The sequence below is a fragment of the Cavia porcellus genome, unplaced genomic scaffold, assembly GCF_034190915.1.
Source record: "Cavia porcellus strain 051 isolate PalLab524CR breed Dunkin Hartley unplaced genomic scaffold, mCavPor4.1 scaffold_19, whole genome shotgun sequence".
NCBI classification, from domain to species: Eukaryota; Metazoa; Chordata; class Mammalia; order Rodentia; family Caviidae; genus Cavia; species Cavia porcellus.
Genome location: NW_026947502.1, coordinates 26,966,659 through 26,993,740, shown reverse-complemented (window position 1 = coordinate 26,993,740; position 27,082 = coordinate 26,966,659). Strand labels below are relative to the sequence as shown.

General features: G+C 41.2%; 1 protein-coding gene across 1 annotated transcript in view; it reads right to left on the bottom strand.

The window, feature by feature from the left end:
- Positions 1-22,180, bottom strand: part of Atp6v0e1 (ATPase H+ transporting V0 subunit e1) — a 36,435-nt gene extending 14,255 nt beyond the window's left edge. The window contains exons 1-2 of the mRNA XM_003473213.5: positions 21,975-22,180; positions 15,953-16,000 (exon numbers count right to left, since the gene is read on the bottom strand). Of these exons, the coding sequence (XP_003473261.1) occupies positions 15,953-16,000; positions 21,975-22,078 (152 nt within the window). The 5' untranslated portion in view covers positions 22,079-22,180. The remainder of the gene's footprint in view (positions 1-15,952; positions 16,001-21,974) is intronic.
- Between the last annotated feature and the right edge of the window lie 4,902 nt (positions 22,181-27,082).

Genomic DNA, 27,082 nt, shown 5'->3' with positions numbered 1-27,082 from the left:
TTAAAGGCAACTAAGTTCCAAAGAGCTTAATAACCTACAGTGAATCATTGACAGAATTGGAAGGTTAGTCCAATATTCCATTATACCAAACAGCCAACCAATCAGCCTAGAGAAGCCTCGTTAACTCTACAATCATTTACCAAGCAGGCTCTAAGGACAGAATGGGCTGATGGTAATCCAAAATGGTACCAGAGTATGCCCTGGCAGATATGTCCAGGCACTTTCATCCAACAGACACTCCCTGGCCCAGATCACAAGCTCAGTTCTTGGTTACCAGAATTCTCCAAGCATGTAATATAACCTCACTGCTGAAAAAGCTCTACCCAACTCTCTAAAATCCTGCTTTGTCCTTTTGTTCCACAGCCAGATGTAAGAACAGGGAACAAAGTCATGGGTTATTTCCTGGTGACACACAGATGGAGCAGTCTCAACCTCTCTGCAGGAATGGGGAAGTTAGACTAGCCCTGCTCTTCTGATCCACTGTCCCCTCAGCTAGGACCAGGAGAGGAGTGACCTCTGCCGGTGGGCTCCTTATCAAACAGCAGAAATGTAAGTGTACTGCCCTAGCTCTACTACAGGACCTCTGTAAACCCTCTCTCCCTCCTTACTTACCTTCCTCTCCTTCTGTCTGTTGGTCGCTTTTTCTCTCTCTCTTTGGTTTTCTGAGACAGAGTCTAACTATGTAGCCAACGCTGGCCTTGAACTTGTGGTAATCCTCCAGACTCAAGTCTCCTGAGTGCTAGTATTACAGCCATGTGCCACCATACTGGGAGTAAAATCCTATCCATTCTAACGGCAGAAACACTTTCAAGGGCAGCAATGTTATTAAATACCACTACAAAATAGGGGATGCAGTATTAGGGTTGGATTTTAATTCTAATATACCACATATTAGTAGAGTGGCTCCACCCTAGTGAATTTACAAGCCTAAAATCATTTCCCGGCTTGCAAAATGAAGATCATAATCCTTGCCTCAAGCTGTGAAGCATGAAAGAGATAATGTAAGTGTCCTGAGCAGCAGCTGACAAATACACGTTCAACACTCTTTTCTTCTTTTGTGAGACAGTTAAAAATGTACTCAAACCAGGCAATGAAAGACATGTTATTTACTTTACAAAGAAGTTTCTCACGTAGCAGTGAGTCATTCTGTCTCCTCCTCCTCTCCCACACTTACCCATTCTGCGACAGGCAGATTTCTAAAATATTCCCCCTAAGCTCCTACCCCCTAGTATACACACCTACATAAACCCTGCAACAGTGAATCTTGTGATTAATCTGTATTATGCTACCATATAAGTCCTGCCGAAGGGAGACAGTCCTTAGTGGACTTTACCTACTCAGACGCATTCCTAAATAGTGAAAGACATGAGGAGTATGTACACTAGCTAGAAATGCATTGCCTCTCAGCTCCACGCCCAGCAGGAGTATGATTATAATATTAAAGTAAAAATCAAGTCAAAGGTTTTTGTTTTATATATATATATTTTTTGTCTTTTTCGTTTTTATCGGTACCAGGGATCGAACTCACGACTGCCTGCTTGCAAGGCAGGCGCTTATGCCACTGAGCTAAACCCCCAGCCCCAAGTCAAAGGTTTTTGATAATGATAAAATAATGTTACCTGTGTATGCTCCTGGTAACACAGCTTTAAAATACATAAAGCAAAAGTGGTAAGGACTAAAAGAAGAAATAAAAATCTACAACCATATGCTGGTGATGCTTAGTATCCTTCTCTAAGACAAAAACAAAACAGTAAAAACAGAAGATTTGAACAAACCTAACCTAATATTTATAGAATACTGCCACTAACAACTGACCTACATTTTTTGCAAGTACCCATGCAATGTTGACAATATATACCATATGCTGAGTCGGTGTAAATTCCACTTTCAAAGGGTTGAAATCTAACACAGCACATTGTCTGACCAGAGAATTGAATGAGAAGTAAGATACTTAGAATAGCACTAAAAATTCAGAAATTAAATGTCACAATTTTGAATAATCAATTGTTTAAATAAATTGTAAGACAAATTAATATGTCAAACTGAATAAAACAAAAATGCACCATTATCAAAATTTTGGGAAGTAGTTAAAACAGTACTTAGAGGAAATTTTACTGCATTAAATGTCTACACTAGAAAAGAGCAAATCCGGGGGCTGGGGATTTAGCTCAGCAGCATAAGCACCTGCCTTGCAAGCAGTTGGTTGTGAGTTTGATCCCCGGTACCAATAAAAAGGAAAAAGACAAGAAAAAAAAAAAGTGAAAGAGCAAATCCAATTCAAAGAGAATGAAAGAAACACGGAAGACAAGAGATCAATGGGGAAAAAAACTCCTCAAAAGTAACAAAGATAAAACTTTGATTCTTTGAAAAGATTAATAATGATAATGTGTAACTATTTCATTTAAATAGTAACAAAATTACATTAAAATACTTAGGAATACATTTAACAAAAGATACCCAAGATCTCTACCCACCCCAAATTATAACATATTCCTAAGCGAAACAGAAGAAAACCTAAATAAAGGGAAAGGGATACCATATGACTAGAAAACTAAGTATTATTAACATGTTAGTTCTTGGGGCTGGGGATTTAGCTCAGCGGCATAAGCGCCTGCCTTGCAAGCAGGCAGTCGTGAGTTCGATCCCTGGTACCGATAAAAAATGAAAAAGACAAAACAAAAAACAAAAAACAAAAAAACATGTTAGTTCTTCCCAAATTGATCAGTATTATCCCAGTTGAAATCCCACCCGGCTGCACCAGATTCAGCGGGGCACACCTGTGCTCCCAGCACTTTGGGAGGCTGAAGCAAGAGTACTAAAAATCCCAGTCCAGCCTGGACAAGTCAGTGAGACTTTGTCTCAAATGAAAAAAATGGAAAAGCAAATAACAGAGTTAAGAGTGTGGCTACTGGGGGCTGGGGATTTAGCTCAGCGGCATAAGCGCCTGCCTTGTAAGCATGCAGTCGTGAGTTCGATCCCCGGTACCGATAAAAAGAAAAAAGACAAAAAAAAAAAAAAAAAGTTTAAAAACAAGAGTGTGGCTACTGCAAAGACCCTGGGTTCAATCTCCAGTACCACAAATAAATAATCCAAAAGACTTTTATTTTTAGTAGAAACTAATAAACTGATTCAAAATATGGCTATTTTAGAACAGGCAAAACAATCCTAGGTGGGAGAATGACAAACTTACTTCCTGATTTTAACATAGAACTGCCACATTCAAGATAGCAGTATACTGGCATAACTCGAGGCAAAGAGATCAGTGAACAGAGGAGATAGGCCACAAATAAACTTGTATGTCTATAGTCAAATAATTTTTGTTTTTTGGTACAGGAATCAAACACACAACCTCACACTTGCCAGGCAGGCACTGTGCTGCTGAGTATATTCCCAGCCCAAGTCAAATAATTTTGAATTAAAATGCCAAAACTATTTAATGGAGCAAGAAAGTCTTTTCAAAAGCTGGTATAGAGGGCAGGTGTGGTGGCAGACACCTATAAATAATCCCAGCACTCAGGAGGCTGAGGCAAGAAGACTGCTCCAAATTTGAGGTCAGGCTGGGATACATAGTGAGACCTTGACTCAAAAAGCAAACAAACAAAAAAGTCCTAAATAAAAACTTTCTTAAAAAACAAACAAACAAACAAACAAACTGGTATAGGAATTGTAGGTCTAGTTCAGTGGCAGAGTGTAAGCTTAAAATAGGCAAGGTCTGGAATTCAGTATCCCACCTCCCCCTAAAAAAGGTGCAGCAACAACTGGGTATCTGCATTGGGAAGACAAAACAAAACCAGAAAGACAAAAAACAAAGCGCGGTCTCTACATTCCAAGTGCCTCCAGCTTCTGGAAGCCCTTGTCCCTAAAGGCCCAGACTCTCTCCCCTGCAGAGGCACAACAGAAAGTCTGCAGGTCTAAGCCTAACCACAGGGACTTAGGAGGTAAATCCAACAGGTCTATCTTTGTTTACCTCAATTTTGTCAGAATTTGAAACCTCCAAGACCACCAATCATGAACTAAAGCTCATGCCCTGGGGCTCAGGGTGCCCTCAGTGGTAGAGTACATATTTAACACATGTGAGGTTCTAGGTTGGTTCTAGCACCACAAAAACAAAAACAAAAACCCACCCCTAGACTGCTCTGTACATCTTATTATGGTTCAACTTCTCACTGTTCTTTTTCTAAACCCTCACTGTGCTCTTTGAGGCTCTTGCTCAAGGATCTACCACTCAGTCACATACCGCCTTCTTTTCAGGGACTTTCCACTACTTCCAATTTAACAGAACCCCTCAGCAGCTCACTCAAGCAGAGATGGCTGATTATTTTTCCGGCAAACGGGTGAGTGACATTTTTGCTTCTCCTATGATGCCTTCAGACAATTCCTGTCCTTTCTTGTAAAAAACTACTTTTCCTTTAGAATCCATGCCTGCTGGTTTTTATTATCTTATCACTTCTCCAACTTTCTTGGTCATGTCTCCTGGCTCAACAGAGGTTACTCTCCTCGGCTGGCCTGTGTGGCTTCCTCTCATCTGCACAGTGGTCTCTCCTCATCCAAAAAGGACTTATTCCTAGACGTCAGGCAGATGCTTGAAACCACATGTGGCACCAAACCACGTACATACACATTTATATGTATATATGTGTATATATACATATAGATGAAAGCGTTTTAGCCCAGACGGGACACTGTAGCCTGTGAAGCCTTAGAGGCAGAACCAAGGAGCTCCTATCTTACCCCACCCCTAGGAATTTACCTGTGACTCCATCTTCCCCGCCCCTAGAAATTTATCTATGGCGCCAAACAATGACCAATGGGCTACTTGTGCATACCTAATGCCCCCTTAGGTTTCACTCCAAACTTAGGTTATTTATATGCCCTCACACCATGTGTCTGCCAGAGAGAAAGCCAGACTCCAGAGGTTGAGGGGTTTTTGTTTTCTCTCTCCACGTTCTCAGAATAAAGGCCTGTTTTGTTTTATATTTCTCATTTTTTGGACGCACTATATCTTATCAATATACACACATATATACATGCCCATATATACAAACCCATATATTTCATATATATGCTTTATATATATATATTTCATCATATATCTAAATTGTAAATTAGGCATATTTTTCTTTTTTTCTCTTTTTCTGAGGCAGGGTCTTGCTATGTAATTCAAGCTGGCCTTGAGCTCACTTTGGTGTGTCAGTTGGTCTGAACTTGAACTTGAAAGGATCTTCCTGCCTCAGCCATCCAAGTGCTGGGATTACAGGCATTCACCACTACATCTAGCATAAATTAGGCATAGTAAATTGTAACAACTTACTGTAATAAGTTACGTGAATGTGATCTCTCCTGAAAGAATCAACGTAACTACTTGAAAGAGTTTTGGCCCAGACAGGACACTGTAGCGGGTGAAACAGGACACTGTAGCCGGTGAAACCTTAGAGGTGGAACCAAGGAGCTCCTATCTCCCCCACCCTTAGGAGTTTACCTATGGTGCCAAACAAAGACCAATGGGCTACCTGTGCATCCCTAATGCCCCCTTAGGTTCCACCCCAAACCGAGGCTACTAGATGCCGCACCCCAGGGGATCGGGGGTGTCTCTTCCCGCATTCTCAAAATAAAGGTCATTTATATTTCATACTTCTTATCTTTTCAGCCGCCGCCGGTCCCCCACAGTTCTACCACTACTAAAATTTTCAGGCTGCACGTGACTTTGAGTAACCCCCAATGTGGAGAATGAAGGCACATGGAGGCAGGCGCTGGGGCACACCTAAATGTCAGTATTCCTCAGCTGTGGCTCTCCCCTCAGTCTCCTCTTCTTCTAGGTCAGTTTTTCAACATCACTACAGGCCTTTTGGGCTTCCTACTTTACTGAGGGTAAAGCAAGGCTATCCTGTGCCAGGTATAACATTGTGTTTTGGGTTTTTTGTTCTTAAAATAGGATCTCACTAAGCAGTGCTGGCCTTGAGCTCATTTTGTAGCCCAGACTGGTCTCCAACTTGCAAGGATCCTCCTTCCTCAGCCTCCCCAATGCTGGGATTACAGGTATGAGCCACCACACCCAGCTGTTTTTATTTTTTTGAAACAGGGTCTCACTGGGTAGTTCAAGGTGGCCTTGAACTCACTATGTAGCCCAGGGCTGGCCTTGAACACACTGCAATCCTGCCTCAGTCTCCTGACTACTGCAGGAATAATGTTCAGAAGCATCCCTGACTTCTACCCACTGGACACCACCAGTAGCCCGGTAGAGAAATACTGCATTAGCTAATTACCTACGTCAGTCATGGCAAACCTTTTAGAGCTTTCAATGATACAAGCATCCCACTGTGGCATGTGCACTGTAGGTTCACCTCCACTGACCTACGTTCTCACGGCCTCGCACACTTCCCCTCCGATCCAACGTCTCGTATACACAACAGCTCTTGGAAGTCTGACAGGCATCTTAGACCTTAACGTGGCCTACAGAATTTCTGTCTCAAAACTCACCCTGTCCCAAGACTATATCATCTCAGTAAGTCCAGGAATCTGGGAATCGTCTCTGATACCTGCTACATCCAATCCACCCACAGAACCAAATTCTTCCATCCCCAAAGCACCTCTCACATCTGTGCAAGTCTCTTCATCTTAACCACCATCACCTCAGGCAAACAATAAGGATCTCTCACCTGAGTGAATGCAATGACCCCTCTGGCAAGCACCCTCACTTCCGCTCTTCCTGCCAATATTCTATTCTATTCTATTCTATTCTATTCTATTCTATTCTATTCTATTCTATTCTCTACAGAGCAGCCAGAGCCATCATCCCTCCGAACACTCCTTCATGAAAAATCTAGAAGGCTCTCCTAACTCCTGATATAAAACCAACTTCCTTAACCTTGCCTATAAAAGCCAACCTGGCTGGGCCTGACCTAAATCCTGAACCTACCACTCCTCTACTGATCAAACCCAGCAACCCTGGGCTGCCCTGTTTGAACATCCCAAGCTCTTCACCTATACCTCCGTCCTTTGGGTTTGTAGAAGGCCCAGCCCATTAATTCCCTCCATGGCCAATTCCTCCTCAGAGTGGTTTTCTGAGAGCACCCTGAATAACTTTTGTTTGCCTTTCCATTGCTGTGGGGAGCCACTGAAGCTGGAAATTGATCACATGTGCAGGGTTGAGGCAAGCCACATGAAGAAGGTGCTTCAGTCCAGAAAAACACCAAGCCACTGGACAATCCAAGCAATGTGCTGCTAGCCAAAGGGGTACCATGTGACACTGTGCTGCTAAATGTATAAATAAATGCCCCTACAGTTCCTTTTAAGTGCACCCCTGTAATCCCACCACTTGGGAGGCTGAGGCATGAGTTCAAGACCAGCCAGAGCTACACAATTAGTTCACCCAACATGAACTACATTTCAACTCTTTCTTAAAATAACAAAACAAAAATAAGTCAGAGAAAAACCCAATGAAAGAACAAGCAAATGACCTCCTTCTTTTTGATATCTAGGTTAGAATTTTAAGAACCTTTAAAACACACACACACACACACACATACTAAAAGGACTAAGGGCAACATCAGAAACAGGTTTAATTTGTTACCACTGTTTTACATCATCTATGCCATTATTTACTTTTATTAGGAGATAGCTGCAAATCAGATAGGAGACATACGAAAAGGAGAAATACAAAAATTAATAATCTGCAGAGACATAGACATCCTGCTTCTACAAAACGTTTTTCTGTCCTGGAGGAACTTCACTAGGAGCAACACAGAGACTAACACTACTAACGGAAAGCCAAATATAACCCAAGCTATAGCTGGGTGAAAGCGACTACGGAGCCAAGTAAAGAGGCTAACACTAGCCAAGAATGGATGACATAAACATTAACACTAATTATAATGAACTTCAACACATCAAACACATTTACATGTATTTGATTATAATACCACCAATAAAAAACAAAATCACTGGTCACCACTGGAAAATGTTAGAGAACCAGTGTATTACTTTTAAAACTGGTAGATAAGGGAAAACCACATATATAATACCCTATATTTTCTTTATGAACTGTTTTTCAATTATTTGAGTGACTAAATAGATGAAGTAAATCTCTACTTATAGATGCATTCTAGCTGATGAATGAACAAGAAATCACAGAAACAGTATCATCAGTGGCTACCAACAACAGAGGAAGCAGACAGTATGTACCTCTGATGAGAGTTCTCCATGTCACTTAAACAGACTTGCCAAAATACTGAACCTGAATCTGATCTAGCTTTAGATATGACTGCCAATTTACAGGAAATATAGAGGAGCCTCTTAAACAATAACAAGAGTATACAATTAACAAAGACTAGCTTTTGGAAAACTAGAGGGCAAACAACCTGGTGTTTCTATTAAAATTCCTAGGCACTGGGGCAGAATGTGAGCTTAATGTATGCAAGGTTGTTACAGATTTAAAAACTGATGGTCAGCTTAATGCCAGCTCAATTAAATCACCATGGTGCTGAGTGTAGATGTTTCACCTGAGGAAAGTTGCCAGTATACATAGAGACATGGAGAAGAGAGGCGTTGAGGCATTGTGGGTCCTCCTACGAGTTGCTGTCGGAGCCACTGGTTCTCTTGGAGGAGCTCTGGTGCTCACATCAAGCATTGCTTCCTGGCTCCAGTGAGGAAGGCGTGTGCCACTTGGTCTCCAGGATGAACTCATCATGCTGGCTTCCTGGCATGTGCTCGACTGTGCTTATCGTCAGAGGTGCTCAGGGTCTGTGTGTCGCCGAGGATTTTCAGGACAGCCCTGGTCTTTGTTTTGAGTGTGACTTCTTGGTTCCAGCATAAAACCTTCAGCCTACCAGCACAGCCTTCTTTACCCAGCTGGCATAGACTTTCTATCTTCCACTGCTGACCTTTGGGCCTTCCCAGCACAGATCCGTGGAAGAGACTGCCTGAGACCTTTTTGTGAGCTCTAGACCTCCAGCTGGACTTGTGGCAGGCACTGTCATGAGCTCTGGGTCTTCATCTGGACTCATGCAGATGTGTCCATTGCTGTGGGATTCAGGCCCTTGACTGAATGTTCTATCTTTGGTGTTGTGGATAGATTTTCTGCAGTTTCTTGTGTTAACTCTAGGTGACCATCATAAAATAATATTATAAATTTCATGTCTGGTTCTAATTGTTCTCCACACAAGCTCTGACTACAACGAAGGTACTGGGCTCAATCCCCAGCAACAAAACCAAACCACTACACATCAAACAAAACTGAAGGAAAAAAGAGAAAGATATACAGAGAAGAAATCTATAGATACTAAAGAGACATCTTTACTACAACCTGTCACATCTTTGTGACTCTCCAGTGAAGCAAACTGTTACTAATGAAACAAGCAGGAAATTTAAAATGTGATAGATGTTTGGTGATATAAAGGAATTTTTGTACACAGTAACTTTTTAAAAAAAGAAATCAGTAGTATCTTAACTTTTTAATATAAATATATACACACATATATGTTGTTACTTTCAGCTTTTCACACTGGTGAAACAATACAATGTTTACATATGTGTGTCTTATTAATTTCACTAATGATTCAATCCCCGGTACCAATAAAAAGGAAAAAGACAAAAAAAAGAAATTTCACTAATGAGTATGGTCTCAAGTTGCATCCATTTAGCTATAAAAGACTCCAGTTTATCTTTTATGGCAGAGTAGTACCACATTGTGTAAAAATATCACACCTTTTTTATCCATTCCTCAGTTGATGGCATTTAGGTTGTTTCCAAGATCTGGCTATTCAAATTGTGTTGTTATAAACATGGGTGCATATATATCGCTGTGGTATGATGTTTTTAATTCTTTTGGGAAGATATCCACAAAATAGCTGATCGAAGGGGACTTCTAGTCCTAGTTTTTTGAGGACTCTTCACACTGATTTCCACAGTGGTTGCACCAGTCTGCATTTTCACCAACAAGAGAGAAGGGTTTCTTATTCCCCACAGGCCCTCCAGCATTTGTTATTGCTTGATTTCTTGATAACAGCCATTCTTTCTGGTATAAGGTGGAATCTCAGTGTTGTTTCAATTTGCATCTCTTGAATGACCAGTGATCACAATAACTCTAAAATAGTAATTATCATCAAAATATTTACAAAGGAACTAGATTTGTTTCAAAATAATTTAAGGTGGAGGGGAAAAAGTATGGGGATGAAACAAGATTGGGGATGAGTGATAAGTTCTAAAGGTGGGCGACAGTCAAATTATAAAATATACCTGTAGCAGATTTTAAAAGTTCAAATCAAAACAAAACAACAACAAAATGCCAGGCACAGTGGCTGCAGACTGATATAGCTCCTGCTACTTGGGAGGCTCAGACAGATCATTTGAGCCCAAGGGTTTGAGGCCACACCTGGGTAATATAATGAGATCCTGTCTCTTTAAAAAAAAAAAAAAGAAAAGAAAAGAATTAAATAACAGAAGTCTATGCTACAGATAGGCATAGTAGCACAAACATAGGATCCTAGCTACTCAGGAGGCTGAGGTAGAAGGATTGCAAGTTTGAGACCAGACTGAGCAATTAGACCTTGCCTCAAAATAAAAAAAATAAAGAGGGCTAGGGATGCAGCTCAGTGCAAAGTGCTTGGGTTCAACCCCTAGAACTGAAAAGGGGGAAGGGGCTGGAGGATATAGCTCAGGGACAGAGTGCTTGCCTCCCATGTGTGAGGTCCTTGTCAGATGGGGGTGGGAGGAGACCAACCCTGAAACTGACCAGTTTGTAGCCACTTGGATGGAAATGAAAGTGGATCCCTCTGGTCCCTCAAAGGAGACTGTGGCTCTAGGCGGGGACCCAGAAAGGCAGTGAGGGTGGTTAGGCTTAGCTGTGGATCTGTAAATTCCTGCAGCCCTACAGGTCTTTATAATGCTATGCTGAATAACAGAGTGCTGAAAGACAAATGAGGGGAAATCTTTTGGGGGTGACAACTGAATATGCATCTGTGGGACCTACAGGGTGGGGAAACCTGTCTGGGAAGTGAATGAATGGGCTGTGAGGAGCTTCTGACTACGTAACAGCCAGTTTTTCCTCACTGAAGAGGGCAGAGGGGTTGTGGGGCTCCATTTATTCACTGCTACATAGCCAGTGCCTGGTTCACAGTACACTGTAAGTAACACACATCCAGTTAAGGAACTCTGACAGGGCTCAGTAAATACATACTCCACAGCTCTATAAACAAATTGTGCTTACAAGTAACATGTACATTTTTGAAATTAAAGTAACATATATGATACACTAAACCACCAGGAGTAAGACTTTACACACACATAGACACACACACACACACACACATTCTTGAGGCAATGTCTCACTATGTAGTTCAGGCTGACCTTGAACTCACTATATAGCTAGCCCTCGATAACCTCAAACTCACAGAGAATTGCCTCCATACCTGGCACTACTTTATATTTTTAATGTCCTCTGTTTTTAAATTTAGCATCTTCTTTGTAACTCACAAAACCACCCAACCACAGGTGCCACACCCCTGTAATCCCAGAATTTGGGAGGCTGAGCTAGGAGACTTTTGTTTGTTTCAAGTTCAAGGCCAGTCTGGGCTACATAGTGAGTTCAAGATCAGCCTGATCTATATACGGAGACCCTGCCTCCAAAAAAAAAAGCCTCACAAAATACCCTAAACCATGTACCAGTCAGCCTAGAAACACTTAGGCCTCCTAGTCAATATTTGTTTTTCTGTATCACTCTGCTGATAAGATGGTACAATTAGTTAAGTCCTAAAGATACAGCACATTTTCCAAGAAGCAACCATATATTCACATACAACATTCAATTTCTAATTTCCCTTTAATTGTAAGTTTTGTGTGCTGTAGGTAAACTACAACATAATTCAACATTAAAAATTAACCTAAAGGGCTGGTAGAGGCATGTCCCCAGCACCAAGGAAGGATGGAAGGAAGAATGGAAGTAAAGAAGGAACAAACGAGCGAACGAACGAAGGAAGGAAAGGAGGGAAGGAAGGAAGGGAAAGAATGAACTGACTCACCTAAGATCAAGAGAAAGTACAGTATGGTGACTTAACAGACAAAAGTGACTTTGTACCTCAAAGAGGAAAGTAATAACATTCAGACAGTTCTGTGTTGGACTAGTAACGGAAACGAGGTCACACTGGCAGAGAACTTGACTTATTCAGAACTGAACAAGTTTTGCCCCGTGGAATCAAACCTTAAACTAGAACAAACTACCAAGGGAAGAAAGGGAAGAAACTGCCATAAATAGAAGGCAATTTAAAAGACCATGAATATATTTCAAAACAGAACTTTGTTTAGGAAAAAGAACTTTCACCTAGGAGAAACTTTTCTCTAGGCGTACCTTACTTCAAAGTAAGTATTTTCTGAAAACATACTAATGTGTGTAATAGTGAGTTTCTCTTTTGAATTTCAAATTTATTTTATTATAGAATCCCACTCCTTTGTAAAATAAGGCATGGTCAATATGAGATCTGAATTACATCTATACTTTTTAGGCAGATATTCTGCTAAATAGGATATATTATCAAGTTTCAAAGAAACAAAGAATGGCTTCATAAAGTTGGTATTAACCAGTTTATCTCCTCATAAAATGGTTTCTAGGAGCATTAATGTAAGAACACTATAAATCACTGCTTTGGCTTGTGTCTAGATGTTCTCCTAAGATCTTATGCAGTCACAGAAGGCTTTTTAGAGATAGCTGATCTAGAATGTGATGCTGGGGCTGATTCATGGTTAGGATTGACACTGTGAGCGCTACCTATCCTGAGTAAAAACATAAGAGACAGAAAGAGAATTAAGGTCTCTCATTTGTCATTTGCGTTTTGTCTCTGCCTGCTACAAACTGTTTCTTCTCTGTGACACTCCTTTGCCCTCACCCTGCCTTGGAGCCAGCAGATTTTGGACTGAAACTTTTACAAACTGTGAGATAAATCTTTCTTCCTCTAACTGTGGGTGTCAGATATTTTGTCTCAGCAATGAGAAAAAAATAATTAAGACAACTATCTTAACTAATAATCAATAATCAATCTCACCAGCACGTGGAGCCAAGTGCAGATGTGAACTAGTGTCTAGGCAGCAAGAGACAGGGGCTCATGGACAGTTCTCAACTGGGTCACTAGGACGCAAAGAGAAATAATTTCTAACTAAGTCCAGTTTTCATTTTAACCTTGAAAATTAAGTGCTGGGTACAGAGGTGCCCGCCTATAATCTCAGCACTCAAGTTTGGGCTACATAGCAAGATCCTCAAAAAATGTACAAAGAAAAAAGAGAGAAACAAAAAAAATAAGAAGTACGAGACTAGTTAAAAGGCTCTGTTCTTTTAAAGAGACTACCATGAAAATTAGCCACATACCAAAGATGATGGAGAACCAAAATGTTACAAAATATGTTTCTCCCTTTTAGTTTATTTTTATGTTTTTATTTTTTGGGTACTAGGAATGGAATTCAGAACCTCACGCTTGTCAGGCCGGCACTGACCACTGACTAGATCCTCGGCACTTATTTCTGTTTACTCTTTAGTCATTTCTCTGTGCAAAAGTTCTCTCTTTCTGAAGATATCACCATAAATCACTTCTTGGCCTTATAGCTAAGATCAAGTGCAAGGTATCTCCATCAGCTTAATTCTTACACTGCAGGAATCTTCAAAGCAATAAAAACAAAGGCACTCACATGGATAAAGGGCTCCCTTGTCCAGATTTTTAAGGGTGATTCAGTAGGATAAGCTGATATTTCATCACTGGTTTTGTTTTGTTTGGTTTGGTTTGGTTCGGTTTGTATCAGGGATCAAACTCAGGACCTCAGGTTTACCAGGCAAGCACTTAAACCACTGAGCTAAATCCCCAGTCTTATCACTCTTATTAAAATGGAATTTTTGATGATTATGTAAATTTGCTTTCATTTACTGTTCAGAGTTGAACACAACTAGTGAAAGAATTTCTGCCACATACTTCTAGTCAGACTTTCATTCTGATGACTAAGCCATCACTTTTAAAAAGCTTCTTTTTATCATTTTAACAAAAAAAAAACCACAAGTTTTCATTTTTTATTTTTGTTTAGTTTTGAGACAGGGTCTTATTATGTAGTTCATTCAGGATGACCTTGAACTCACTATGTGGCCCAGGCTGGCCTCCAGAGCACTGGGATTACAGTCATGAGTCACCACAGTTGGACAAAAACAAGTTTTTATAAAGTTCCATTATCTAACCCTTCCTATTAAAACAACACATTCATCATTTAGCACAGTTTTTATAATGTATTTTAAAATCCCAAAGTTTCAGCCAGGCATGGTGGCACATGCCTATAATCCTAAGTCTGGAAGCTGCGTAAGGAGGACTGTAATCCTGGCCTAGCCAATTTAGTGCCTCCAATGAAACCCTGTCTCAAAAGAGAAAAAGGGCAAGGGTTTATGGGAATGTAGCTCAGTTGGGCTCACTGAGCTCAATCTCTAATAACACTCATAAAAAAACAACCCTAAAGTTGCATTTACTCATTCATTTATTTTTAAATTTTTTTGAGACAGGGTCTTGCTATGTAGTCTAGACTGGTCACTATGGAGGCCAGGCTGGTCTCAAATTTGCAGCAATTCTTCTGCCTGAGCCTCCTAAGTGCTGGGATTCCACGCATGTGCCACCATACCTGGCCTGGCTAAAACTGGATTTAATAAGTGAATGAATTACTGGCAGACAGCCAAAATTCATGGTAGGAACTCTGATAAGTGGATTTTGACCTATGCTAAGAACTAGACATTGGTTCATCTCCATAAACTTTTCGAAAACCTTAGTGCAAAAGCCCAAAGATATTGGACATTCTCAGATTCAGGATCACAGAGAGCACTGGCCTTTTCCTCGGAACAGACTGGTACCTCACGCGAGTACTAGATAATACTCAGGCCAACACTAGTTTTTTCTGTGTCACTAACTCGCCAAAAGCTAGAAAACTGTCCTTAAGGAAATAAAAATCACTCACTCCGAACTCTGAAAAGAAATTCCTAAAAGGTGACTTTTAGGTATATGATTCATAGTTCAATTTTTAAAAAAACAGAAGTAGAAATCCTACAGTCTTTGATTACACTGAAGTGGTTATTCTCCAAGAACTGATGAAAATTCAGGTGTTTTTCTGGGGCTTAACTTGTCCCATACTCTTCAGGAAGTAAGAGAATGTGGACATGGCCTGGAGACATCTGTGCAATGGCTCCACTGCAGTTTCACCATGTCTGGTATTCAGGAAGATAAAGGACAAAATTCTAAATATATATTGAGGAAAGAAATTAGCTTGCTTATCCTTAGTTTTCATTCAATAATTTATATAAAGTAATCCACTCAGATGCAAATTAGTCTACTCTGATATAACATACAATGAATTATTTAGAAAATTATCCTTATTCTACTTGATTATAAATCTAGCTCAATTTTTGTTCATGGGATAAGTCACAGTAAAGAATGGCTTTATGCTCTCATGGCTTTCCTCAAGACAGCCCATCGTGCTTTCTCCAGGGTTCTTTTATCTTGCTTTTTCCTTTCATTCAGCCTAAGCTTCCTTTGCAGACCCACTTTCTCTCTCATTCTTTACTTTTACCTTCTCAAATACACTTTAAAAAAAAAAAAAAGAATGGCTTTATAAGCTTCAGAGCGAGGTATGTAAGTGAAACGAGTAAATTTAAGTATTTCACAATAGTAAAATATAAAGTAATATAATTGTAATTTCCAACTAATTATGAACTTTATATTTGTGTCAATGAAATTACACTTGTATTCCTAGAAGGACAGCACCTGCACAACTCTCATCTGCTGTACTGAGCACTGGAAATGTATGATATTTTCAATTCGAGGACACTAACTATTACATACGGGTTAGGCTTCAATGAGACAACTGTATAAACAGCACACATCAAATAACCAGAATAACTGCTTATTATTTTGAAAGGAAAACTACTTACAAGAGTCAATATACTTACAAGAGATAGCAGCAAACTGAGCAGGTCACCAACATGGTGATGATAACTCTAAAAAAAGAAAATGCAAATGTCATTAGATAACTAGCAAACTTTGCAGAGTTGTAGGTTTAAGCCCCTTCCCATGTTATTAAACAGTCACAGATGGCACGTCCAGAAAGGAGGCTCAAATCTGTTCAAAAATCCAGTAAACTACAATGTGCCCAAGAGTATACTTGGCAGAAGTTTAAATACATAAACATCTGTATGTAAAGGGTATGTGTTGATAGCACAGCTTAAATGTCCAAATCAAACTCATTAAAACTGAAGTCTGTAGTGACAGTGCTGACACCCAAGTAACTGCCCAATTTGGTAGTACTCTCGGCAGTGAGTTAACACTGCACTGCTAAACGGTTCTCAAGTGCTGACCTCTCCTCTCTCTATTCATGTCTGAAAGTTACATGCGTATCTCTGACTTTCAACATTTACTTTTTTAACATGAGAAAAACAAGCAATTTATTAATTCATGCAGTGACTATTGTTGGGAGCCACGGCCGACACCGGTCGCCTTACTTGGCGGACGTAGGGCCTGTGGGTGGGAGCGGAGCCTGAGCTAGATTGCCCCTCCCATCGAGTGAGTCAAGTTGGCGCCTGCTTTCTGCCCCCTGATTGCGCTGGCGACTTAAACAACCCGCTCTGTAAGATAGTCTGCCTAGCAACAACTGATGTTAGCCAATCAGCCCGCATCGCGCGCTTTGAACTGATTGGCCACTGTTACCCTATAAAAGTAAATGCCTCTCCCGCCACAAGAGAGAAGCACAGAGGAAGCACAGAGAGAGATAGAGAAAGTCCACCGGCGAGAAAGGGCTGGTGGCAGAGAGGAGGCCTCGCGGGGCCCACGCGGAGACAAATAAAGGCAAGGTTGCACACCGCCAGACTTTGTCGTGTGTCTTTCCTGCCGGCCGGGAGCGACCCCGACAGACTATCACATGGGAGAAGCCCAGTGAAAGGTAACTCAAAGTGGTAAGTAACTTCAACAAAGAACTGAAGGTTTTCAGAAAGTCACAAAATAAAGGGAAGCAGTTTTAGCTTCCAGAGGTGGAAAACCATGGGAAGGTAAGTTTATGGATGTAAACTAACAAAGTAAGTTTGTTCAGAGTCTCCTCTGGTGCCACACCAGAACTGATAAGAGCTCTCATCAGTGATAACTTCCTATCTTCCTGCTATGGCAGACAAGACACTTCTGCAATATTAGGCCCTGCTTTAAAAGAGCTTTCTCTGACTCTGTGTCTTGTGAATTTCAACACTTTTAAAATAGAACTCATGATATCCTTTTCAATTCTTCCCTAATGCTCCCTTTTAAACCAGGCATGGTGATGCATGCCTATAATCCTAATATTTGGAAGGCCCAGGCAGGAGGATTGCTGACAGTCTGACCCAGGCTGGGCCATAGAGTTCAAGGTCAGCCTGAACTACACAGTGAGATCTTGTCTCAAAACCAACCAACAGTTTCCTTTGTACATTTATTACTCTTCAGGGCTGGCGGTGTGGCTCAGTGGTAGTGGTAGATTGTATGCTTAGCATGAGTGAAGACCTGGGTCCAGTCCCCAGCATACATACACAAAGAGAAGCTCTGATACCCCAGAAACAACACTACCATTTCCAGCTATCCCACCCACTTCTTCATCTATCATCTTTTGTTCCCCCTTCTTTGTACCTCACTATCACCAATGCCAAGAACTGATGCTCTAAAACATCTTTTCTGTAACTGGATTCCTTCTTTTCCATGCCAACTACCTGCAACAAAATTAATCAGCACAGGTATGTTAACTTATTGCTGGCAGATTCAAAGTCTTTCCCATTCTTTTTATTCTACCTACAATCACTCAGAGGAGTTATTTCTACACCCTCAGAGTGAGGAAGACCGTCTCCGAGAACCTGTGAAGCAAGTATGAGAACCTCTATTTATAGTTATCTTTAACTCATCTGTTAGCTGTTTTGTGTGTGCATTTTTTCTGGCTAATCTACTGGCACATTCATCCATTCCTTGAATTTGCACTGAGTATACAGGATATGTGAACAAAGATTAAAACCTCACCTGGCCCTCCTGAAGTTTACATGCTAGTTGGGGAGAAGGACAACAAAACAAACAATATCATTAGCATGCCCAATGGTCAGCAAGTCTAATGGAAGAAATAAGAAGGAAAGGAGGACTCCTTACATGGGGGCTGGAGCGAGTGGCTGTAATTTTAGAGGCAGCCAGAAAAAATCTTGTGGAGGTGGTGGAATTTGAGTGCAGACCCACAGAAGGCAAATGAGGGCTCCAGGCAGGGGGAGCTGCAAAGTAAAGGCAGATGGGCAAGAGTCCTTGGGGTTCCAAGAAAAGAGGCCTATGTGGCTAAGGACAGCGTAGCCAAAGAGCTCAAAGAGGTATCACCTAGGCTGTGAGAAGGCCGAGTGAAAGGGAAGAGTCTGAGAAAAGGACCAACAAAATCTGACTCAAATTCTAATAGGATCCCTCAACTGGGCTGAAACAGACTAAGAGGAAAGAGGGGCAAATGAAAAAACAAAACAAAACTAGTTTGGCAAACTGCAGTAACTCAAGTGGCTAAGGTTGCCAACAGTTGGTCAAATTCTAGGTAGCATATTTTGAAGGCAGACCATTTGAAGTAATTTATGTATTACACTTATAAGTACTATAAGGGTTTGTGCTAAAAAATTTGTTAACTGCACAATAAAAGACCTGCAGAGTCAGGTCCAGTTCCTCACCTGCAATCAAAGCGCTCCACTCATCGTCCCCACTTCTCTTTACCTTCAATCCTTCACACTTTAAGGCAAGTGCCTCCAAGGTCCCCCAAAACATAACATGTTTATGTCTGGACAATGGGCTATTCATGGGTCTTAATTCCAAGCTGCTGCTTTCTCTGTACCTGAGCCCCAACCTAAAATCCATTCCCTGTCCCCATTTCCCCCTAAAGATCATCTCAGAGCTGTATTACTTACTGGTATTAATAATTTCATATAAAAGCTTCCTTGTGTTAGTTCCCAAAGTGCTGCTGCTGCTAACACCATGGCTCAAATTTTTTTTTGAAACAGGGTCTTGCTAAATCACTAATTTTGCCAGGCTACACTTGTGATCCTCTTGCCTCAGCCACCCAGAATGCTAGGAGTATAGGCATGTGCCACCATACTCAGCTCAAATATGGCTCTTCTTAGAGGCTGCATGCTGAAGTATTCAAGGGTTAAGAGTCAGAGTCACAAAGACAAGACAGGCATGGTGGTGCACGCCTGTAATCCCAGCAGTTGGGAGGCTGAGGTTAGTAGATCAATGCAAGTTTGAGGCCGGCCTCAACTAAACAGCAAGACCTTGTCTCAAAAAACCAGAGCCACAAGACTGCAATTTTTCTACAAATGATTCAACAAAATTTGAAAAAAAATCTACATTTATACTCATGCATTCACAGACAAAGCAAATGTTTTTGAATCGAGAGGAGTAGATGGCACTCATTTTGTCATTCTTCCTACTTTTATGTATGTTTAAAAATGTTGACAACATTGCAGTTGACTGAGTTCTTAGCATACTAATTCGTGTGCTTACACCTCATCTCTTCCTCCACACCAGGTAAGGGAGCCACTGGGAAAAAAATGTGAAAATTTTTGAGAATCTGAGGGCTCCTAAAAAGAGCAACCATGAAGAACAGGTATGGTCAGAAAGGCTGCCTACATGCACAGGCTTGTCTTGATCCCACCCTTTTCCACTGCAGAAAAGACTGCAAGAGCAGTTTGCTGTCAGTTAGGAGTAGGCCTAGAAGAGGCTTTTTCCTTTTGCCTTCTCCCTGCCTCTTCCAGTCCTTAACCTCCCGATGACTCAATTTTCCACAAAGCGGTATGCAGACAACTCTTGGGGAAGAGAACGCAACATCAGTCCCCTGCCCTTCTCCTTTCTTACACAGCTCCTTTACTACTTCCTCAATAAAGACTTTGAATACCTCAAATCAGACATGCCTTTTTTAAATATTAAAACTCCCTACAGTATGGGATGCAAGTCAGCTCTTTCATGTATTTCAAAAACTTGTTTTTCATTTGCACAGGTCAAAGGGAACTAGTACTAACATTTCCATTTTACAATGAGGAAATGGAAACATGGAAAAGTTAACTAGACCATCCAAGGTCACAGAGGTCATCTACCTAGCACCAGTGTTTCTGAAAATGTAATTCTGTAACTCCAAGGAGGTAGTTTCAAGACCTGCTCAATCCTGCCAAGAACAGGAAATACAAGGACTGTGGTACAGGCTGTAAATTGGACCCAGATAATATAACACTAGCAGATCAAATACCAGAATCATTGCACTAGGGCTAGAAACTGAGTAGGTATAGGAGGGATTTTTTTTTTTTATACCAGGGATTGAATTCACAACCTCGCATTTGCCAAGCAGGCACTTATGCTGCTGAGCTAAACCCCTGGCCCCAGGAGAGGTTTTTTTTACTTGGATAACAGGAGTAGCATTAGATCCAAACATGAGGAGAACAATCTTCAAGAAAGGAATCGTAGGGGCAGGCGGGAGCAGTGTGAATCAGTGATAGAGTGCATGGTATACAAGGCTCTGGATTCCAACCCCAGCGCCAAAAAAAAAGAGATGGTCACTACTGCCAGCACATTAATAAATGCTTTTCTGAAGATGAAGGCCAAAAAGGCAGTAATGAAACCGCTGAAGACAAAAACATAACAAAGAAGCACTCTGTGGTCTGTAACCCTAGTAGGAAAAATAGGTCTATTGAACTTTGGTTAATGAAAATTCTTTTAACAACCTTAAAATTCTGACACTACAGCAACTACAATGCTGGCAGCAGTGGCACATGTCTGATTACTTGAGAGGCTGAGGTAGTAGGACCCCTTGAGATCTCCAGCTGGAGATCAACCTGGGCAATACAGTGAGATTATCTGCTTTTAAACTGCTCAGAAAGGGGTAAAGTGATGCTTCCAATTCGCCGTTTTTCCTTTTTAAAAATGTGTGGCTTATTTTTAGGCTAAAAGAAGCAAAAAGCAAGCTACCGCAGAGAGCAGATGAGACAATAAAATTTCCTTTCCTTTAGTGAAGGCAATAGAACTACCCACTCAACACACACTTAGGGCCCTCTAAGCACACAAAGTACTGTCGAAGGAGACACTACGAAGCTACCAGTGTTTCAAGGATTAAGAGTGAGTGTTTCAGACAAACAGTGACACCAGTCCAAGTCACAGCGCCCCATGATCTTGAACTAAGGGGAAAAAAATGATTAAAAAGCAAAAAGAGGAACTAGAATAAGGGGGCCGAAGGCTCCTTTGAAGACTCAATTTTATTTTTTTGAAGACTATTTTATATTACATTTAAAGAGTTCACTTCACAAATAGACACAGCTTTATTTTAAAAAGTCTGTGGGGTAAATCTTTCATAGTCAAATATTCCAGCACTTGTTACACTCACATACAACAAAAAGAGAAGCGTTCTCCGAAAAGGTATGACGCAAGGGACTCTAAACAATACCTCCTGCTCGCAGTAATTAACCTCGCTTGAGATCAGGCCCACTGGGTTCTGTAAGGCCTGGGCTCGCTGTCGAACAAACTAGTCCTGTAGGCAGCTAGACAGCAGGGGAGGCAGAGAGCAACTTTTGGTTTATTTACTTGATCCTTTAAAGTTTCAGCCAACAAGGCCTCAAGAGAGTGGAAGGCAAGGCCAAAGGGGCGAAGTCGGGGAGGGATGAACCCCAATTTCTGGAGTCCGTATAAACTCCTTTACAGCGGCACTCTTGCTACGCAGAGCCGCGAGGAAAAATTATCTCGAAAACTCATTTCCAAGGAGGATCCGCCGAAAGTGACCGTGCAGAGAGCTGGGTCACAGTCGGGCGAGGGACACTGAAACTGCTGTGGTAAGGTGATAGGGGGATAACGCGGCTCCACGCTCCATAAAGGGGCCGGTGTCACGCATGCGAGGCCCCCTCTTCCTGCTCCGGCCAGGCCGGCGCTCTCAAGAGAGCGATACCTCCCGCCGTGGCCCCGCGCACTTACCCCCGGTTGGGACCTTTAGGAATAAACCAGGGCACGACGAAGCCGACGAAGCCCCAGAACACGCTCATCACGATCAAAGGCACCGTGAGGCCGTGATACGCCATGACTGCAGCCGAGGTTGCCAGCCCCCTCGCAGTCGCTTCACTTTGGTCCCACCCGGAAGTGTCAACGCCGGACCTCGTGACCAGCGAGCGCAAAGCCCCGCCCCCACGCCTCACGTGACCTGCACGCACGCATGGGGCTCCGCCCCTCGGGCCCCAGAGCCCCACCCTCATCTGGCCAAGCTCGGAGCAGCAGCAGCTAAGGGGAGGTGTGGTGCAGGCCAGACCTAAGGATGTATCCTCGCTGAGGGCTCAGCAAAGTTTTGGAAAGGAACTCAAGGCCTATTAAGCAAAGTGTAGTTATTGACAACTATATTTTTTATGCAACAGTCACGCAGAGAGCTTACATAATAAATTATTATTCTGAATTCCTGTGTACAGCGCACACTATGGACCATGAGCTTTGGACTGTGGACTATGGACTGTGAACACACGATGGACTATGAGCTTTTACATGAGCTGCTTCTGAATGTTTCGCTACAGTCTATGAGTTAGTTATGGTTATTGTACCTATTTTGCAGTTGAAGAAACTGAGAGCCAGGGAAGAGGTTAAGGGTCTTGCCCAAAGTCAAATCGTAAGTGTTAAGGATCAAGATTCAACCATTAATGATCTGGAGTGCTTTGTCTTGTTGTGTTGTGTTGTGTTGTGGGTTTTGTTTGTTCGTTTCTGTTTCCTGGGAGGAGGTCTATGTAGTTCAGGATGGCCTTGAATTCACTAAGTGGCCAAACCTGGCCTCTAACCCACAGAGATTATCCTGCCTTGACCTCCCAAATGCTGGGATTACAGATGTGTGCCACCACAACCCAATGACCTAATTTTCAAAGACAGAGCTCTTAACTATTGCACTACAGTATATCTTGTGCACTATGCCAAGTTGTGGGGTGACAGAAGCCCCTCAGCCATCCCTCAGAGAGTTCACATTCTGGGGAGGAGATGGATCTGCAAAGAGCCACTGACTATAGAGTGAAGGTGGAATGGCTGTTCATGTACACATAGCGCATGCCTTTCCACACTAGCCAGTTTTCAGCTAGGCTTTGAAAGAGTAGGAATTAGCCACTATAGTAAGAAAATAAACATAGAGTTTCTGATACTTGTGAAGAATTTTCACACATGTAAATTATGGTATGCTACAATCTTAAGGGAAACTAATTCTTAGATGTGGAGACTAATAATTCATAAGAAGCTTCATAGTGAGTTCAAGACCAGCCTAACTGCATAACAAGACCCTGTCTCTGAAAAAACTTCCAAAAGTAAAAAACAAAATAAAGTTCACAGGAAGAACCAAGATGCGAAACCGTTCCATCAACTTAATGCAATGTGCTTGTCAGTGGTCTGGGTTCCCTGCAGTAGCTACATTTTGCTGTTTCTCACCACCTCCTGATTTCTTTCTTCACCAAGTAAAATGGGCTCCTAAGTTCATGGAAAGTTGGACTAATAATCTTTAACATGTATACTAACTTCTCAAACATGATTCTAAGCCTTTAACTAACCAGTAATGCAGGATACTAATTGATATTCTTTGTACTTATATTGCTCCCTGCAAAACTTAGCAGAAATGTGTGTTCTTAAGTTCCAGATGGAGCACTGTCTTCTCCAAGACCCATTTTCTCCTATTACTCAATTTCTTTGTGTTTGTGAATATTTCTTACCCAATTCTACTCCTTGAGAACAGCAACTATTTCACTGATCTCTGTTTCTGAGAGTAAATTATACAAAGCATAAACTCAGTGAACAATTGTACAAATGAACTATGTCCTTCAGAAAGTGTGAGATCTGTCAAGGCTAAATAGAGAAAGAGTTCACTTACTTTCTTTTCCCTTGCATATTTATTTAAGTTGTGGTAACATACATGTAGCATAAAACCTACCATCTTAGCCACTTTTAATCATACAATTAATTGTATTAATAGTACTGTGTAAGCAATCTCTACATTTTCATATTCATTACACAACCTGCCTTTTGCCCTCCCCCTAGCCTCTGTCCACTCCCATTTTGCTTTCTATTTCTATGACTGTTACTCCCCTCAGTATCTCCTGTCAGGTACTACCCTCAGTACCTCCTCTCAGGTACTATCCTCAGTACCCCCTGTAAATGGAATCATACATAATCTATTCTCTTGTGACTGGCTTATTTCACTCACCATGATGTCTTTTAAGGTTCAACCATGTTGTGCATGGGACAGAATTTCCTTCCTATGTAAGGCTGAATACCACTCCATTGTACATGACTACATTTTTAAAAATCCGTTCTTCCATCCATGGACATTTGGAATGCTTCCACTTTTTGGCTAGTATGAATTCTTTTCCATTATTTAAATAAATACAAATATTTAGTCTGAAATTGATCTCTGAGGTAGAGTGTCTAACCTTAGCCCCTGCTTTCTAGACAGCCTCTTTATGAAACAGATATCAAGGAGATCAGAGACATGGGAATTTAGAGTTTTGTCTGAATCTGTCTATTTCATCCTCTAAGAAACAAGAAAAATCCTTTATCTCAGTATTATCTTTGTGGGTTAATACTGGCCAACAGCTCCCTCTATCATTCAATCTGCCAAAAACATTTTATCACATATTCCAAATTAAAACTATGGTTCAGGAATTATGATTCAGTGATCTACAGAATGAACAAACACTTTCTGCCTTCAAGATGCTTAAAGTCTTTAGGAAATGAGTGAGACTCTGGGAAGTATGGTACAAAGATTCCTGGGCAGTCCCAGATAGTCTCCTAGGATGACTGTAAGATCGCTTTTCTACCGATGAATCTGAGAGTAAATTTTCTTTCCATTCTTTATCTGCAACAACATATTGCAAGCTCGGCATGGTGGTGCATGCCTGTAATGTCATCATACAGGAGGCTGAGGCAGGAGGATCACTATCAGTTTAAATTAAGGCCAGCATGGGCTACATAGTGAGTTCAAGGCCAGCTGACTACATGGCAAGACCCTGTCTCAAAAAACAAAGACTAGATAGATAGATAGATAGATAGATATAGATATATGCAACAGATAATGCTAAAGAATTGTGGGAATCCATGGTCTTCTGTTGAGCCTGATAGTGAAGAATTTTGCAGAACTATAGTTCAGTGTCAATCTTCCCACTGCTTTTGTTTGTTTTGGAAAAAGAGTAATTTTCCATAAAATTTTTAATTAAAGTACACTGGATTTATTATTTATTTGTTTTGTTGTTTTGTACTGGGGATGGAACCCAGGGTCCAGAACATGTTTAACATATACTCAACCTCCGAACTGTTCCCCTAACCCTATTGCTATTTTTAAATAAATTTAAAATAAATATTTCAAAACTTTGTTTTAATGTCTAATATAGCAAATATTGACATGTATCTCACATAAATGTAAGCTACTTGAGTCCTCAATAATTTTGTTTTGAGACAGAGTCACACTATGCAATGCAGGTTGGCCTTGAACTCGCTTATGTAGCCCCAACTTACTGGCCTTGAACTATGATCCTCTTGCCTCAGCCTCCCAAGTGCTAGGATCACAGGTGTGCACCACCATACCCAGCTAATAATTTTTAAGTGTGCAAGTGGATCTTAGGACCAAAAATTTTGAGAAGTGCGCTGCTAGAGGAAAAGCCTCAGAAGCAATCCCAGCAGCATAAAGTACACAAGAAGTGTTCAAACACTATTGGGCAATTGGTTGAAGCACCTGTTTCCTAAGCCAAATCTTATAAATAAAAATAGGTGATAAGTAAATATTTTACAAACAGTTTTTAAAGCTCCAGGCCCGTGGGTTACAAAGCTAAAGAGTTATAAACTCCTTTTGAAGTTAACCAAGTGTCAAAGTTTCTAGAGCAGCTGAAATTCAAGCAGAATTCATTACTCACTGGCCCAGCATATATGCATGAAATATGTACTACAGAGGGCCAAATATGTACAGCACAAACCCTTTCTTGAGTGCCTGCTACTGCCAGACGTTGGACTAGGTGCTTTGAATTATCTGTTTCATTGACTGCTCCCAACAGCATCAATACAGACATTATTACATCTACGTGTGACTTTGGAAGCTTGGGGATGGGACTATAGCTCAGTGACAGTATGCTTGCTGCTACCATAAACAAAAAATCTAGAATGAAATACCCTGCTGCTAGAGATAAGCTGGCTTGTGATTTGTTTCCGATCAACAAAGAATATTTGATTTCCCATTTACACATGATTATGAGTTACTGTGGTGCTTAGACAATAAATCAACTTTCTATAGCTATTTAATTAGATATGGGTGACCTACTTTTCACATGAAGACTTCTTCATGGTTCAAACTTTTTAAAGAATGAAGCCAGGCATGATCCCAGCACTTGGGAGGCTGAGGCAGGAGGATCCTTGTGAGTTTGAGAACAGCCTGGCTACAAAGTGAGCTCAAGGCCAGCCTGACCTGCCTGCATAGAGAGATCCTGTCTCAAAAAATACAAACAAACGAACTTTAAAAAAAAATCCAATTGTATAGGCATACACTTTTTCTAGGATACAAAAAAGAAAAAAAAATGGAGCCTGCCTGCCTTATGAGTTCCCATTTTTCCCAACTTTGGACCCGCCTCACATGTGATGTTCCTTTATAAAAATCCCTAAGAGAGACAGACTCTTTGGCAACCCACTCGGGACCCCTTCTGTCTCTCTCTCTCTCTCTCTCTCTCTCTCTCTCTCTCTCTCTCTCTCTCTCTCTCTCAGACAAAAGCTTTCTCTCTCAATAAATATATTCTGCTCTTAACAAAACAAACAAACAAAAATGGGTTTGTGATTTCCTTTGGAGGGAACTGAGTGACTGAGGCTCAAAGTGACTATTTTGTACCACTTATAAACATCATTTGTGGATTTTATTTTCTTTTGTTTCAGGTGATAGGAATGGAGCCCAGAGGCCAATGCACACTGGCAAGTGCTCTATAACTGAGCCATGCCTGGTACTACTGATTTAAAAAAAAATTAAATACTAATGAACAAGGACCAAAGACATCACGTTAGGAAATAATGTTTGTAGCATCAGCTTAAGATGGCAG